The sequence below is a fragment of the Tachyglossus aculeatus genome, chromosome 1 (genome assembly GCF_015852505.1).
Source record: "Tachyglossus aculeatus isolate mTacAcu1 chromosome 1, mTacAcu1.pri, whole genome shotgun sequence".
Classification (NCBI taxonomy): domain Eukaryota; kingdom Metazoa; phylum Chordata; class Mammalia; order Monotremata; family Tachyglossidae; genus Tachyglossus; species Tachyglossus aculeatus.
In genome coordinates this window covers 4,447,861-4,462,291 of record NC_052066.1, presented here as the reverse complement: position 1 = coordinate 4,462,291, position 14,431 = coordinate 4,447,861, and the positions used below count along the sequence as shown (strand labels likewise).

Sequence of the window (14,431 nt, the reverse complement as noted above, 5' to 3'; positions counted from 1 at the left end):
CCCGCCGACCCGGACTCTGGATTTGCGCCCGGCAGGAGTACATCCACCGCGTGGGCCGCACAGCGCGGGGCATCGACGGCCGAGGGCACGCCCTGCTCATCCTGAGGCCGGAGGAGCTCGGCTTCCTGCGCTACCTCAAGCAGGCCAAGGTCCGGGGGGGCCGCCGGGGACCCACCGGGATCTGGGGGGGCGGGCTCGCCGGGCTCCCCCCATAAAGTTACCCCAAGAATTCGTCCGATTGTATTTATTGAGCGCTTACTGTATGCAGAGCACTGTGCTAAGCGCCTGGAAAGTCCGACTCAGTAACATATAGAGACGGTCGCTTCCCAACAGCAGGCTGACCGCGGATGCCGGCCGGGCTCCCCCCTAACGTTACCCCAAGCGTTCGATCGTATTTATTGAGCGCTTACTGTGTGCAGAGCACTGTACTGAGCGCCTGGAAAGTCCAACTCGGTAAGATATAGAGACGGTCACTACCCAACAGCGGGCTGACCGCGGATGCCGGCCGGGCTCCCCCCCAACGTTACCCCAAGCGTTCGATTGTATTTATTGAGCGCTTACTGTGTGCAGAGCACTGTGCTAAGCGCCTGGAAAGTCCGACTCGGTCACATATAGAGACAGTCCCTACCCAACAGCGGGCTGACAGCGGATGCCGGCCGGGCTCCCCCCTAACGTTACCCCAAGCGTCCATTCGATCGTATTTATTGAGCGCTTACTGTGTGCAGAGCACTGTGCTGAGCGCTTGGAAAGTCCGACTCAGTAACATATAGAGACAGTCCCTACCCAACAGCAGGCTGACCGCGGATGCCGGCCGGGCTCCCCCCTAACGTTACCCCAAGCGTTCGATCGTATTTATTGAGCGCTTACTGTGTGCAGAGCACTGTGCTAAGCGCTTGGAAAGTCCGACTCGGTAACATATAGAGACGGTCCCTACCCAACAGCGGGCTGACCGCGGATGCCAGCCGGGCTCCCCCCTAACGTTACCCCAAGCATTTGTTTGTTCGATCGTATTTATTGAGTGCTTACTGTGTGCAGAGCGCTGTACTAAGCGCCTGGAAAGTCCAATTCGGTAACATATAGAGACGGTCCCTACCCAACAGCGGGCTGATCACGGATGCCGGCCGGGCTCCCCCCTGACGTTACCCCAAGCATTCGTTCGTTCGATCGTCTTTATTGAGCGCTTACTGTGTGCAGAACACTGTACTGAGCGCCTGGAAAGTCCAATTCGGTAACATATAGAGACGGTCCCTACCCAACAGCGGGCTGACTGCAGATGTTGGCCAGGCTCCCCCCTAACGTTACCCCAAGCATTCGTTCGTTCGATCGTATTTATTGAGCGCTTACTGTGTGCAGAGCGCTGTACCCAGTCCCCAGACTGAGCCCCTTCCTTCCTCTCCGCCTCGGCCCGCTCTCCATCCCCCCCATCTTACCTCCTTCCCTTCCCCACAGCACCTGTATAGATGTATATATGTTTGTACAGATTTGTTACTTGTACATATCCTATTTATTTTATTTTGTTAATATGTTTGGTTTTGTTCTCTGTCTCCCCCTTTTAGATTGTGAGCCCACTGTTGGGTAGGGACCGTCTCTATATGTTGCCAACTTGGACTTCCCAAGCACTTAGTACAGTGCTCTGCACACAGTAAGCGCTCAATAAATACAATTGATGATGATGATGTACTAAGCGCTTGGAAAGTCCAATTCGGTAACATATAGAGATGGTCCCTACCCAACAGTGGGCTGACCTCGGATGCCGGCCCGCGGATGCCGGCCGGGCTCCCCAGTAACGTTACCCAAAGCATTCATTCATTCGATCGTATTTATTGAGCGCTTACTGTGTGCAGAGCGCTGTGCCCAGTCCCCAGACTGAGCCCCTTCCTTCCTCTCCCCCTCGTCCCCCTCTCCATCCCCCCCATCTTACCTCCTTCCCTTCCCCACAGCACCTGTATATATGGATAGATGTTTGTACAGATTTGTTACTCTATTTATTTATTTATTTTACTTGTACATATCTATTCTATTTATTTTGTTAGTATGTTTGGTTTTGTTGTCCGTCTCCCCCTTTTAGACTGTGAGCCCTCTGTTGGGTAGGGACTGCCTCTATATGTTGCCAACTTGGGCTTTCCAAGCGCTTAGTACAGTGCTCTGCACACAGTAAGCGCTCAATAAATACAATTGATGATGATGATGTACTAAGCGCTTGGAAAGTCCAACTCAGTAACATATAGAGACAGTCCCTACCCAACAGCGGGCTGACGGCGGATGCCAGCCGGGCGCCGGCCGGGCTCCCCCCTAACGTTACCCAAAGTATTCGTTCATTCGATCCTATTTATTGAGCGCTTACTGTGTGCAGAGCACTGTACTAAGTGCCTGGAAAGTCCAATTCGGTAACATATAGAGACAGTCCCTACCCAACAGCAGGCTGACCGCGGATGCCGGCTGGGCTCCCCCCTAACGTTACCCAAAGCATTCATTCATTCGATTGTATTTATTGAGCGCTTACTGTGTGCAGAGCACTGTACTAAGCGCTTGGGAAGTACAAGTTGGCAACGTAGAGAGACGGTCCCTACCCAACAGTGGGCTCACCGTGGATGCCAGCGGGGCAGGGGCCCCGTGGCTTGGGGGTGACGGGTCTTGGGGAGAAGGGAAGACTGCAGAACCCTTTTTCCTCTCCTCTTCCTCCCCCTTGCCCTCCCACATAAATATTACTGTATTTATATTTGTACATCTCGCCCTCCCACCTAAATATTAGTCTATTTATTTATATTTGTACATGTTTATTCTATTTCTTTTATTTTGTTACTATGTTTGGTTTTGTTCTCTGTCTCCCCCTTCTAGACTGTGAGCCCGCTGTTGGGTAGGGACCGTCTCTATACGTTGCCAACTTGGACTTCCCAAGCGCTTAGTACACAGTAAGCGCTCAATAAATACAATTGAATGAATGAATGAATGAATCCTCCCACCTAAATGTTACTCTACTTATTTATATTTGTACATATTTATTCTATTTATTTTATTTTGTTAATACGTTTGGTTTTGTTGCCTGTCTCCCCCTTCTAGACTGTGAGCCCGCTGTTGGGTAGGGACCGTCTCTATATGTTGCCAACTTGGACTTCCCAAGCGCTTAGTACACAGTAAGCGCTCAATAAATACGATTGAATGAATGAATCCTCCCACCTAAATATTACTCTACTTATTTATGTTTGTACATGTTTATTCTGTTTATTTTATTTTGTTAATATGTTTTGTTCTCTGTCTCCCCCTTCTAGACTGTGAGCCCACTGTTGGGTAGGGACCGTCTCTATATGTTGCCAACTTGGACTTCCCAAGCACTTAGTACACAATAAACGCTCAATAAATACGATTGAATGAATGAATGAATGAACCCTCCCACCTAAATATCACTCTATATTTGTACATGTCTATTCTATTTACTTTATTTTGTTAATATGTTTTGTTTTGTTCTCTGTCTCCCCCTTCTAGACTGTGAGCCCGCTGTTGGGTAGGGACCGTCTCTAAATGTTGCCAACTTGGACTCCCCAAGCGCTTAGTACAGTGCTCTGCACATAGTAAGCGCTCAATAAATACGATTGAATGAATGAATGAATGAATGCCCTACTTCCTTCCCCTCCCCACAGCACTTGTATATAATAATAATGATAATAATGGCATTTACTAAGCGCTTACTATGTGCAAAGCACTGTTCTGAGCCCTGGGGAGGTTACATGGTGATGGGGTTGCCCCACGGGGGGCTCACAGTCTTCCTCCCCATTTTGCAGATGAGGGAACTGAGGCCCGGAGAAGTGAAGTGACTTGCCCAAAGTCACACAGCTAATTGGCAGAGCCGGGATTAGAACCCATGACCTCCGACTCCAAAGCCCGGGCTCTTTCCACTGAGCCATTACTCTATTTATTTTACTTGTACATATTTACTACTCTATTTGGACTAGAGAAGCAGCATGTCTCAGTGGAAAGAGCCCGGGCTTGGGAGTCAGTGGTCATGGGTTCAAATCCCGGCTCCGCCACTTGTCAGCTCTGAGACTTTGGGCAAGTCACTTCACTTCTCTGCGCCTCAGCTCCCTCATCTGTAAAATGGGGGTGAAGACTGTGAGCCCCCCGTGGGACAACCTGATCACCTTGTAACCTCCCCAGCGCTTAGAACAGTGCTGGGCACCTAAGTAAGCGCTTAATAAATGCTATCATTATTATTATTATTTTGTTAATGATGTGCATATAGCTATAATTCGATTTATTCTGACGGTTTTGACACCTATCTACCTGTTATGTTGTCCGTCTCCCCCTTCTAGACTGTGAGCCCGTTGTCGGGTAGGGACCGTCTCTAGAGGTTGCCGACTTGGACTTCCCAAGGCGCTTAGTCCAGTGCTCTGCACACAGTAAGCGCTCAATAAATACGATTGAGCGAATGAACCCCCTACCCTGCCTCCATTCACCTCTGCCGCTGTCCCCTCTAGGTGCCCCTCAGCGAGTACGAGTTTTCCTGGGCCAAGATCTCCGACATCCAGTCTCAGGTAAGAAGGGGGACGAGCATCATGGCACTTCTTCCGCACTTACTAGGCACTAAGCGCTGTTCTAAGCGCTGCGGTAAGTCCAAGTTCACCAGGTTGGACACAGTCGCCGTCCCACGCGGGGCTCACACAGTCTCCGTCCCCACATGACAGATGAGGGAACCGAGGCCCAGAGAAGTAATACTGATGATGATGGTGCTCGTTGAGTGCTTACTATGTGCCAGGCACTGTACTAAGCACCGGGGCGGATACATCGTCATCGGGTTGGATGCAGTCCCTGTCCCGCGTGGGGCTCACTGTCGTAACCCCCATTTTACAGATGACAGCTGAGGTTTAGAGAAGTAATAATAATGATGATAATAATGGTGATGGTATTTGTCGAGCGCTTACTATGTGCCAGGCAGTGTACTAAGCACCGGGGTGGATACATCGTCATCAGGTTGGATGCAGTCCCTGTCCCGCGTGGGGCTCACTGTCGTAACCCCCATTTTACAGATGACAACTGAGGTTTAGAGAAGTAATAATAATGGTGATGGTATTTGTCGAGCGCTTACTATGTGCCAGGCACTGTACTAAGCACCGGGGCGGATACATCATCATCATCAGGTTGGACGCAGTCCCTGTCCCACGTGGGGCTCACTGTCGTTACCCCCATTTTCCAGATGACAACTGAGGTTTAGAGAAGTAATAATAATAATAATGGTGATGGTATTTGTCGAGCACTTACTATGTGCCAGGCACTGTACTAAGCACCGGGGCGGATACATCGTCATCAGGTTGGACGCAGTCCCTGTCCCACGTGGGGCTCACTGTCTTAACCCCCATTTTACAGATGACAGCTGAGGTTTAGAGAAGTAATAATAATGCTGATAATAATGGTGATGGTATTTGTCGAGCACTTACTGTGTGCCAGGCACTGTACTAAGCACCGGGATGGATCCATTGTCATCAGGTTGGACGCAGTCCCTGTCCCACGTGGGGCTCACTGTCGTAACCCCCATTTTACAGATGACAACTGAGGTTTAGAGAAGTAATAATAATAATGGTGTTGGTATTTGTCGAGCGCTTACTATGTGCCAGGCCCTGTACTAAGCACCGGGGTGGATACATCGTCATCAGGTTGGATGCAGTCCTTGTCCCGCGTGGGGCTGTCTTAACCCCCATTTTACAGATGACAGCTGAGGTTTAGAGAAGTAATAATAATGATGATAATAACGGTGATGGTATTTGTCGAGCGCTTACTATGTGCCAGGCAGTGTACTAAGCACCGGGGTGGATATATCATCATCAGGTTGGACGCAGTCCCTGTCCCACGTGGGGCTCACTGTCGTAACCCCCATTTTACAGATGACAACTGAGGTTTAGAGAAGTAATAATAATAATGGTGTTGGTATTTGTCGAGCGCTTACTATGTGCCAGGCCCTGTACTAAGCACCGGGGTGGATACATCGTCATCAGGTTGGACGCCGTCCCTGTCCCACGTGGGGCCCATTGTCTTAACCCCCATTTTACAGATGATAACTGAGGTTGAGAGAAGTAATAATAATAATGGTGATGGTATTTGTCGAGCGCTTACTATGTGCCAGGCACTGTACTAAGCACCGGGGTGGATCCATCATCATCAGGTTGGACGCAGTCCCTGTCCCACGTGGGGCTCACTGTCTTAACCCCCGTTTTACAGATGACAACTGAGGTTTAGAGAAGTAATAATAATGATAATAATAATGATGATGGCATTCATTGAGCGCTTACTATGTGCCAGGCACTGTACTAAGCACCGGGGTGGGTGCCTCCGCATCAGGTTGGACGTAGTCCTTGCCCCTCCCAGGGGTTCCCAGTCTCAGTCCCCAGAGTATGAGGAGGAGGATGATGGCATTTGTTAAGCGCTTATACTATGTGCAAAGCACTGTTCTAAGCGCTGGGGGGGAATATACAAGGTGATCAGGTTGTCCCTCGTGAGGCTCACAGTCTCCATCCCCATTTGACAGATACTAATAATTATAATGGCATTTATTGAGCGCTTACTATGTGCAAAGCACTGTTCTAAGCGCTGGGGAGGTTACAAGGTAATCAGGTTGTCCCACGGGGGGCTCACAGTCTTCATCCCCATTTTACAGATGTGGTAACTGCGGCACAGAGAAGTTGAGACTTGCCTAAATGGGGGAACCGAGGCCCAGAGAAGTCAAGTGACTGGCCCGAGGCCACCCAGCAGGCGCGTGGCGGAGCTGGGATTAGAACTCAGGTCTCCCCGTCCCGAGCCAGGGCTTGGGAGTCAGGGGTCACGGGTTCTAATCCCGGCTCCGCCACATGTCTGCTGGGTGACCTCGGGCAAGTCACTTGACATGGGTTCTAATTCCAGCTCCGCCACGCACCTGCTGGGTGGCCTCAGGCCAGTCACTTGACTTCTCCGGGCCTCAGTTCCCTCATCTGTCCAATGGCGATTCATTCAGTCGTATTTATTGAGCGCTTACTGTGTGCAGAGCACTGTACTAAGCGCTTGGGAAATCCAAGTTGGCAACATATAGTGACGGTCCCTACCCAACAGCGGGCTCACAGTCTAGAAGGGGGAGACTGTGAGCCCCACGGGGGACAATACGGTGGCCTTCTATCTACCCCAATGCTTAGTTCTTGGCACATAGCGCTTAACAAATACCATCATTATCATTATTATTCATTCATTTGATCGTATTTATTGAGCACTTACTGTGTGCAGAGCACTGTACTAAGCGCTTGGGAAGTCCAAGTTGGCAACATATGGAGACGGTCCCTACCCAACAGCGGGCTCGCAGTCTAGAAGGGGGAGACTGTGAGCCCCACGGGGGACAATACGATGGCCTTCTATCTACCCCAACGCTTAGTGCTTGGCACATAGTCAGCGCTTAACAAATACCATCATCATTATTATTATTATTCATTTATTCATTCAATTATATTGAGCGCTTACTGTGTGCAGAGCACTGTACTAAGTGCTTGGGTTATTCATTCATTTAATCGTATTTATTGAGCGCTTACTGTGTGCAGAGCACTGTACTAAGTGCTTGGGAAGTCCAAGTTGTCAAAGGATATGATGGCCTTCTATCTACCCCAATGCTTAGTGCTTGGCACATAGCGCTTAACAAATACCACCATTATTATTATTATTCATTCATTCCATCGTATTTATTGAGCGCTTACTGTGTGCAGAGCACTGGACTAAGCGCTTGGGAAGTCCAAGTTGGCAAACCATATGATGGCCTTCTATCTACCCCAACGCTTAGTGCTTGGCATATAGTCAGCGCTTAACAAATACCATCATCATTATTATTATTCATTCATTCAATCATATTTATTGAGCGCTTACTGTGTGCAGAGCACTGGACTAAGTGCTTGGGAAGTCCAAGTTGGCAAACCATATGATGGCCTTCTATCCACCCCAACGCTTAGTGCTTGGCACATAGTAAGCGCTTAACAAATACCATCATTATTATTATTATTCATTCATTCATTCAATCGTACTTATTGAGCACTTACTGTGTGCAGAGCACTGGACTAAGCGCTTGGGAAGTACAAGTTGGCAACGTCTAGAGACGGTTCCTACCCAACAGCGGGCTCACAGTCTAGAAGATGGAGACTGTGAGCCCCACGGGGGACAATACGGTGGCCTTCTATCTACCCCAATGCTTAGTGCTTGGCACATAGTCAGCGCTTAACAAATACCATCATTATTATTATTATTCATTTATTCATTCAATCATATTTATTGAGCGCTTACTGTGTGCAGAGCACTGTACTAAGCACTTGGGAAGTCCAAGTTGGCAAACAATATGATGGCCTTCTATCTACCCCAACGCTTGGTGCTTGGCACATAGTAAGTGCTTTACAAATACCATCATTATTATTATTATTCATTCATTCAATTGTATTTATTGAGCGCTTCCTGTGTGCAGAGCCCTGTACTAAGCGCTTGGGAAGTCCAAGTTGGCAAACCGTATGATGGCCTTCTATCTACCCCAACGCTTAGTGCTTGGCACATAGTAAGTGCTTAACAAATACCAACATTATTATTATTATTCATTCATTCATTCAATCGTATTTATTGAGCGCTTACTGTGTGCAGAGCACTGGACTAAGCGCTTGGGAAGTCCAAGTTGGCAAACCGTATGATGGCCTTCTATCTACCCCAACGCTTAGTGCTTGGCACATAGCGCTTAACAAATACCATCATTATCATTGTTATTATTCATTCATTCATTCCATCGTATTTATTGAGCGCTTACTGTGTGCAGAGCACTGGACTAAGCGCTTGGGAAGTCCAAGTTGGCAAACGATACGATGGCCTTCTATCTACCCCAACGCTTAGTGCGTGGCACATAGTAAGTGCTTAACAAATACCATCATTATTATTATTATTCATTCATTCATTCAATCGTATTTATTGAGCACTTACTGTGTGCAGAGCACTGGACTAAGCGCTTGGGAAGTCCAAGTTGGCAAACCATATGATGGCCTTCTATCTACCCCAACGCTTAGTGCTTGGCACATAGTGCTTAACAAATACCATCATTATTATTGTTACTATTCATTCATTCAGTCGTATTTATTGAGCACTTACTGTGTGCAGAGCAGTGGACTAAGCGCTTGGGAAGTACAAGTTGGCAACATATAGAGACAGTTCCTACCCGACAGCGGGCTCACAGGCTAGAAGATGGAGACTTTGAGCCCCACGGGGGACAATACGGTGGCCTTCTATCTACCCCAACGCTTAGTGCTTGGCACATAGTAAGCGCTTAACAAATACCATCATTATTATTGTTATTATTATTATTCATTCATTCATTCAATTGTAGTTATTGAGCGCTTACTGTGTGCAGAGCACTGTACTAAGCACTTGGGAAGTCCAAGTTGGCAACATAGACGGTCCCTACCCAACAGCGGGCTCACAGTCTAGAAGATGGAGACTGTGAGCCCCACGGGGGACAATACGGTGGCCTTCTATCTACCCCAACGCTTAGTGCTTGGCACATAGTAAGCGCTTAACAAATACCATCATTATCATTGTTATTATTCATTCATTCATTCATTCCATCGTATTTATTGAGCGCTTACTGTGTGCAGAGCACTGGACTAAGCACTAAGTCCAATTTGGCAACATATAGAGACAGTTCCTACCCAACAGCGGGCTCGCAGTCTAGAAGATGGGAGACTGTGAGCCCCATGGGGGACAATATGATAACCTTCTATCTACCCCAACGCTTAGTGCTTGGCACATAGTCAGCGCTTAACAAATACCATCATTATTATTGTTATTATTCATTCATTCATTCCATCGTATTTATTGAGCACTTACTGTGTGCAGAGCACTCTACTAAGCGCTTGGGAAGTCCAAGTTGGCAAACGATACGATGGCCGCCTATCTACCCCAATGCTTAGTGCTTGGCACATAGCGCTTAACAAATACCACCGTTATCATTATTATTCATTCATTTAATCGTATTTATTGGGCGCTTACTGTGTGCAGAGCACTGGACTAAGCGCTTGGGAAGTCCAAGTTGGCAAACCGTATGATGGCCTTCTATCTACCCCAACGCTTAGTGCTTGGCACATAGCGCTTAACAAATACCACCGTTATCATTATTATTCATTCATTTAATCGTATTTATTGAGCGCTTACTGTGTGCAGAGCACTGGACTAAGCGCTTGGGAAGTCCAAGTTGGCAAACCATATGATGGCCTTCTATCTACCCCAACGCTTAGTGCTTGGCCCATAGCGCTTAACAAATACCGTCATTATTATTGTTGTTGTTATCATCACGGACCCGTGCCGGCCGGTTCCCCCCCCCCGACTTCTCTCCGCGCGCGTCTGTAGCTGGAGAAGCTGATCGAGAAGAATTACTTCCTGCACAAGTCGGGCCAGGAGGCCTACAAATCCTACATCCGGGCCTACGACTCCCACGCCCTCAAGCAGATCTACAACGTGGCCAGCCTGGATCTGACGCAGGTGGCCCTCTCCTTCGGCTTCAGGGTGCCCCCCTTCGTGGACCTCAGTATCCTTTCCGCCGGCGGACGGGCGGACGGACGGGGAGAGGGTCTGGTGGGGGGCGGCCGGACCCCGCGGCCCGGTTCGGTCTGGGGGCTTTATTTCCCTTGACCCCGGGCCCGCGCCCTCCCAGACGTCAACGGCGGGCAGGGGCGGAAGCCGCAGAAGCGCGGGGGCGGCGGCGGCGGCTTCGGCTACCAGAAGCCGCGGACGGTGCGGAAGGCCAAGATCTTCAAGCTCGTCAGCAAGAAGCCCCCCGCCGACCGGCGCCAGTTCTCCCACTGACCCCCAGGCTGGGGGCACTGGGAGGGGGCCTGGATTCGCTCCGAGGCCCGTGGGTTTTGTAATGAATCCGTACCTGGATCCCGCCGGCTGATTTCTCCGTCTCCAGCCCCGATTCCCGAGCGATCGGGTTGATTGAGCGCTTACCGCGGGCCGGGCACTGTACCGAGCGCGGAGGAGGGCACAACGCGATAGGACAGGCACGTTCCCCGCCACGGGCAGCCCCCCTCCAATTAGTAACAACGATAATAATGATGGTATTACCATCATTATTGCCAACTTGTACTTCCCAAGCTCTTAGTACAGTGCTCTGCACACAGCAAGCGCTCAACAAATACGATTGAATGAGTATTAAGCGCTATGTGCTGAGCACTGTTCTGAGCACCAGGGGAGATACAAGATACACGGTCGGCAGGTTGTCCCAGGTGAGGCTCACAGGCTTCATCCCCATTTTACAGATGAGGGAACTGAGGCACAGAGAAGTAAAGAGACTGGCCCAAGGTCACACAACTGACAAGTGGAGGAGCAGCTGGGATTAGAATTAATAATAATGATGATGGTACGTGCTAAGCACTTACTATGTGCCAAGCACCATTCTAAGCACTGGGGGAGATACAAGGTGATCAGGTTGTCCCAGGTGGGGCTCACAGTCTTCATCCCCATTTTACAGACGAGGGAGCTGAGGCCCAGAGAGGTGAAGTGACTGGCCCAAGGTCACACAGCTGACAAGCGGCGGAGCTTGGCATTAGAATTAATGATGATGATGATGGTACGTGCTAAGCACTTACTAGATGCAAAGCACTGTTCTAAGCGCTGGGGGAGATGCAAGGTGATCAGGTTGTCCCATGTGGGGCTCACAGGCTTCATCCCCATTTTACAGACGAGGGAACTGAGGCCCAGAGAAGTGAAGTGACTGGCCCAAGGTCACACAGCTGACAAGCGGCGGAGCTGGCATTAGAATTAATGATGATGATGGTACGGGCTAAGCATTTACTATGTGCCAAGCACTGTTCTAAGCGCTGGGGGAGATACAAGGTGATCAGGTTGTCCCACGTGGGGCTCACAGTCTTCATCCCCATTTTACAGACGAGGGAACTGAGGCCCAGAGAAGTGAAGTGACTGGCCCAAGGTCACACAGCTGACAAGCGGCGGAGCTGGGATTAGGATTAATAATGATGATGATGGTATGTGCTAAGCACTTACTATATGCAAAGCACTGTTCTAAGAGCTGGGGGAGATACAAGTTGATCAGGTTGTCCCATGTGGGGCTCACAGTCTTCGTCCCCATTTTACAGACGAGGGAACTGAGGCCCAGAGAAGTGAAGTGACTGGTCCAAGGTCACACAGCTAAGTGGCAGAGCAGCTGGGATTAGAATTAATAATAATGATGATGGTATGTGCTAAGCACTTACTATGTGCCAAGCACCGTTCTAAGCGCTGGGGGAGATACAAGGTGATCAGGTTGTCCCACGTGGGGCTCACCGTCTTCATCCCCATTTTACAGATGAGGGAACTGAGGGCCAGAGAAGTGAAGTGACTGGCCCAAGGTCACCTGGCAGAGAAGTGGCAGAGCAGGGATAATTCTTGTGATGCCCCCATTGTCCCTGACCACTTGGGGACCCTGCCAGGAGCTGGGAAAGACTTTCGGTGTCTGTGTCCCTGGGGTGTGAGCTGGGGGAGACCCCCCCACCCCAAAAAACCTCAGACGACACCCCCACCCCGGCCAAGCCTCACCTCTGCAGCGTGGCTCAGTGGAAAGAGCCCGGGCTTTGGAGTCAGAGGTCATGGGTTCAAATCCCAGCTCCGCCACTTGTCAGCTGTGAGATTTTGGGCAAGTCACTTAACTTCTCTGGGCCTCAGTTAACCTCGTCTGTCAAATGGGGATTAAGGCTGTGAGCCCCCTTGAGACAACTTGATCACCTTGTATCATCATCATCATCAATTGCATTTATTGAGCGCTTAGTGTGTGCAGCGCACTGTACTAAGCGCTTGGGAAGTACAATTTGGCAACCTCCCCAGCTTGTAACCTCCCCAGCGCTTAGAACAGTACTTTGCACATAGTAAGTGCTTAATAAATGCCATTATTATTATTATTACCTCTGCACATGGCCAGGCTTTGCCCTGTGATGAAGGTGGGGGTGTGGAGATCAGGTGACTTGCCCCGGGTGCGAGACGCTATGCTAAGCAGCACGGTGTAGCAGCTAGAGCATGGGCCTGGAATTGGAAGGTTATGGGTTCTAATCCCAACTCCACCACGCGTCTGCTCTGTGACCTTGGACAAGTCGCTTCACTCCCCTGAGCCTCAGTTACTTCATCTGTCAGATGGGGATGGAGGCTGTGAGCCCTACCCGGGACAGGGACCGCGTCCAACCCGATTTGCTTGCATCTACCCCAGCGCTTAGTACAGTGCCAGGCCTATGAGAAGCAGCCTGGCTCAGTGGCAAGAACCCGGGTTTGGGAGTCAGAGGTCATGGGTTCTAATCCCGGCTCTGCCACTTGTCAGCTGTGTGGCTTTGGGCAAGTCACTTGACTTCTCTGGGCCTCAGTGACCTCATCTGTCAAATGGGGATTAAACCTGTGAGCCCCATGTGGGACAACCCGATTCCCTTGTATCTACCCCAGTGCTTAGAACAGGGCTCAGCACATAGTAAGCGCTTAACAAATACCGTTATTATTAATTATTGGGCAGCACTGGGGCAGATATCAAATATACAAGTTGGGGTGGTCCCTGCATGCCCTCTCCCCCTCCTACGGGCTCAGTTTATGGGGGTGCTTACCTCCTTGTGTCGTTGGGGAAACTGAGGCCCCGAGAAGCTGTAGGGCTGCCCAATCTCCCTGCCTCACCAGAGAGCAAGTTTGGGGGTAGGGGGGTGTCTCAGCAGAGCCTGGAGGCCCCCTTCACCCCAATCCCTGCTGACTGCTATTAATAATCAATCAATCAATCATATTTATTGAGCGCTTACTGTGTGCAGAGCACTGTACTAAGCGCTTGGGAAGTACAAGTTGGCAACATATAGAGACAGTCCCTACCCAACAGTGGGTTTCATTGGGTGATTACTAGGTGCCAGGCCCTGTACTAAGCGCTGGAGTGGGTACAAGCGCTTAGAACAGTGCCTCGCACATAGTAAGCGCTTAATAAGTGCTCTCATTATTATTACAAGCAAACCAGTTTGGATGCAGGCCCACTTGGAGCCCACAGTCTTCATCCTGCCCATTTTTACAGAGGTAGGATTAGAACCCAGGTCCTCCTGATTCCCTCTAGCCCCCCAAGCCACGCTACTTTAATCATAATCATTGTCTCTGTGGAGGGGGCGGCTCGGGGCTGCTGCCACTCGGAAAACTCACATTCCCCTCCGCCTCCCGCTGGGTTACCTCAGGCGAGTCCTGACCCTCTCTGGGCCGCAGTTTCCTCATAATAATAATAATAATAATGGCATTTAAGCGCTTACTATGTGCAAAGGACAATTCCCAAATCTGCAGCCTGGATCTCTCCCCTTCTCTCCAGTCTCACATTTAATAATGATAATAATAATAATGGCATTTATTAAGCGCTTATTATGTGAAAAGCACTGTTTTAAGCGCTGGCGAGGTAACAAGGTGTTCGGGT

General features: G+C 49.7%; 1 protein-coding gene across 1 annotated transcript in view; it reads left to right on the top strand.

The window, feature by feature from the left end:
- The window catches only part of DDX18 (DEAD-box helicase 18), a 42,614-nt gene extending 31,709 nt beyond the window's left edge, over positions 1 to 10,905 (top strand). Inside the window, exons 10-13 of the mRNA XM_038751611.1 lie at positions 36 to 149; positions 4,473 to 4,529; positions 10,372 to 10,549; positions 10,676 to 10,905. Coding sequence (XP_038607539.1) covers positions 36 to 149; positions 4,473 to 4,529; positions 10,372 to 10,549; positions 10,676 to 10,827 — 501 coding nt within the window. The 3' untranslated portion in view covers positions 10,828 to 10,905. The remainder of the gene's footprint in view (positions 1 to 35; positions 150 to 4,472; positions 4,530 to 10,371; positions 10,550 to 10,675) is intronic.
- The last annotated feature ends 3,526 nt before the right edge of the window (positions 10,906 to 14,431 follow it).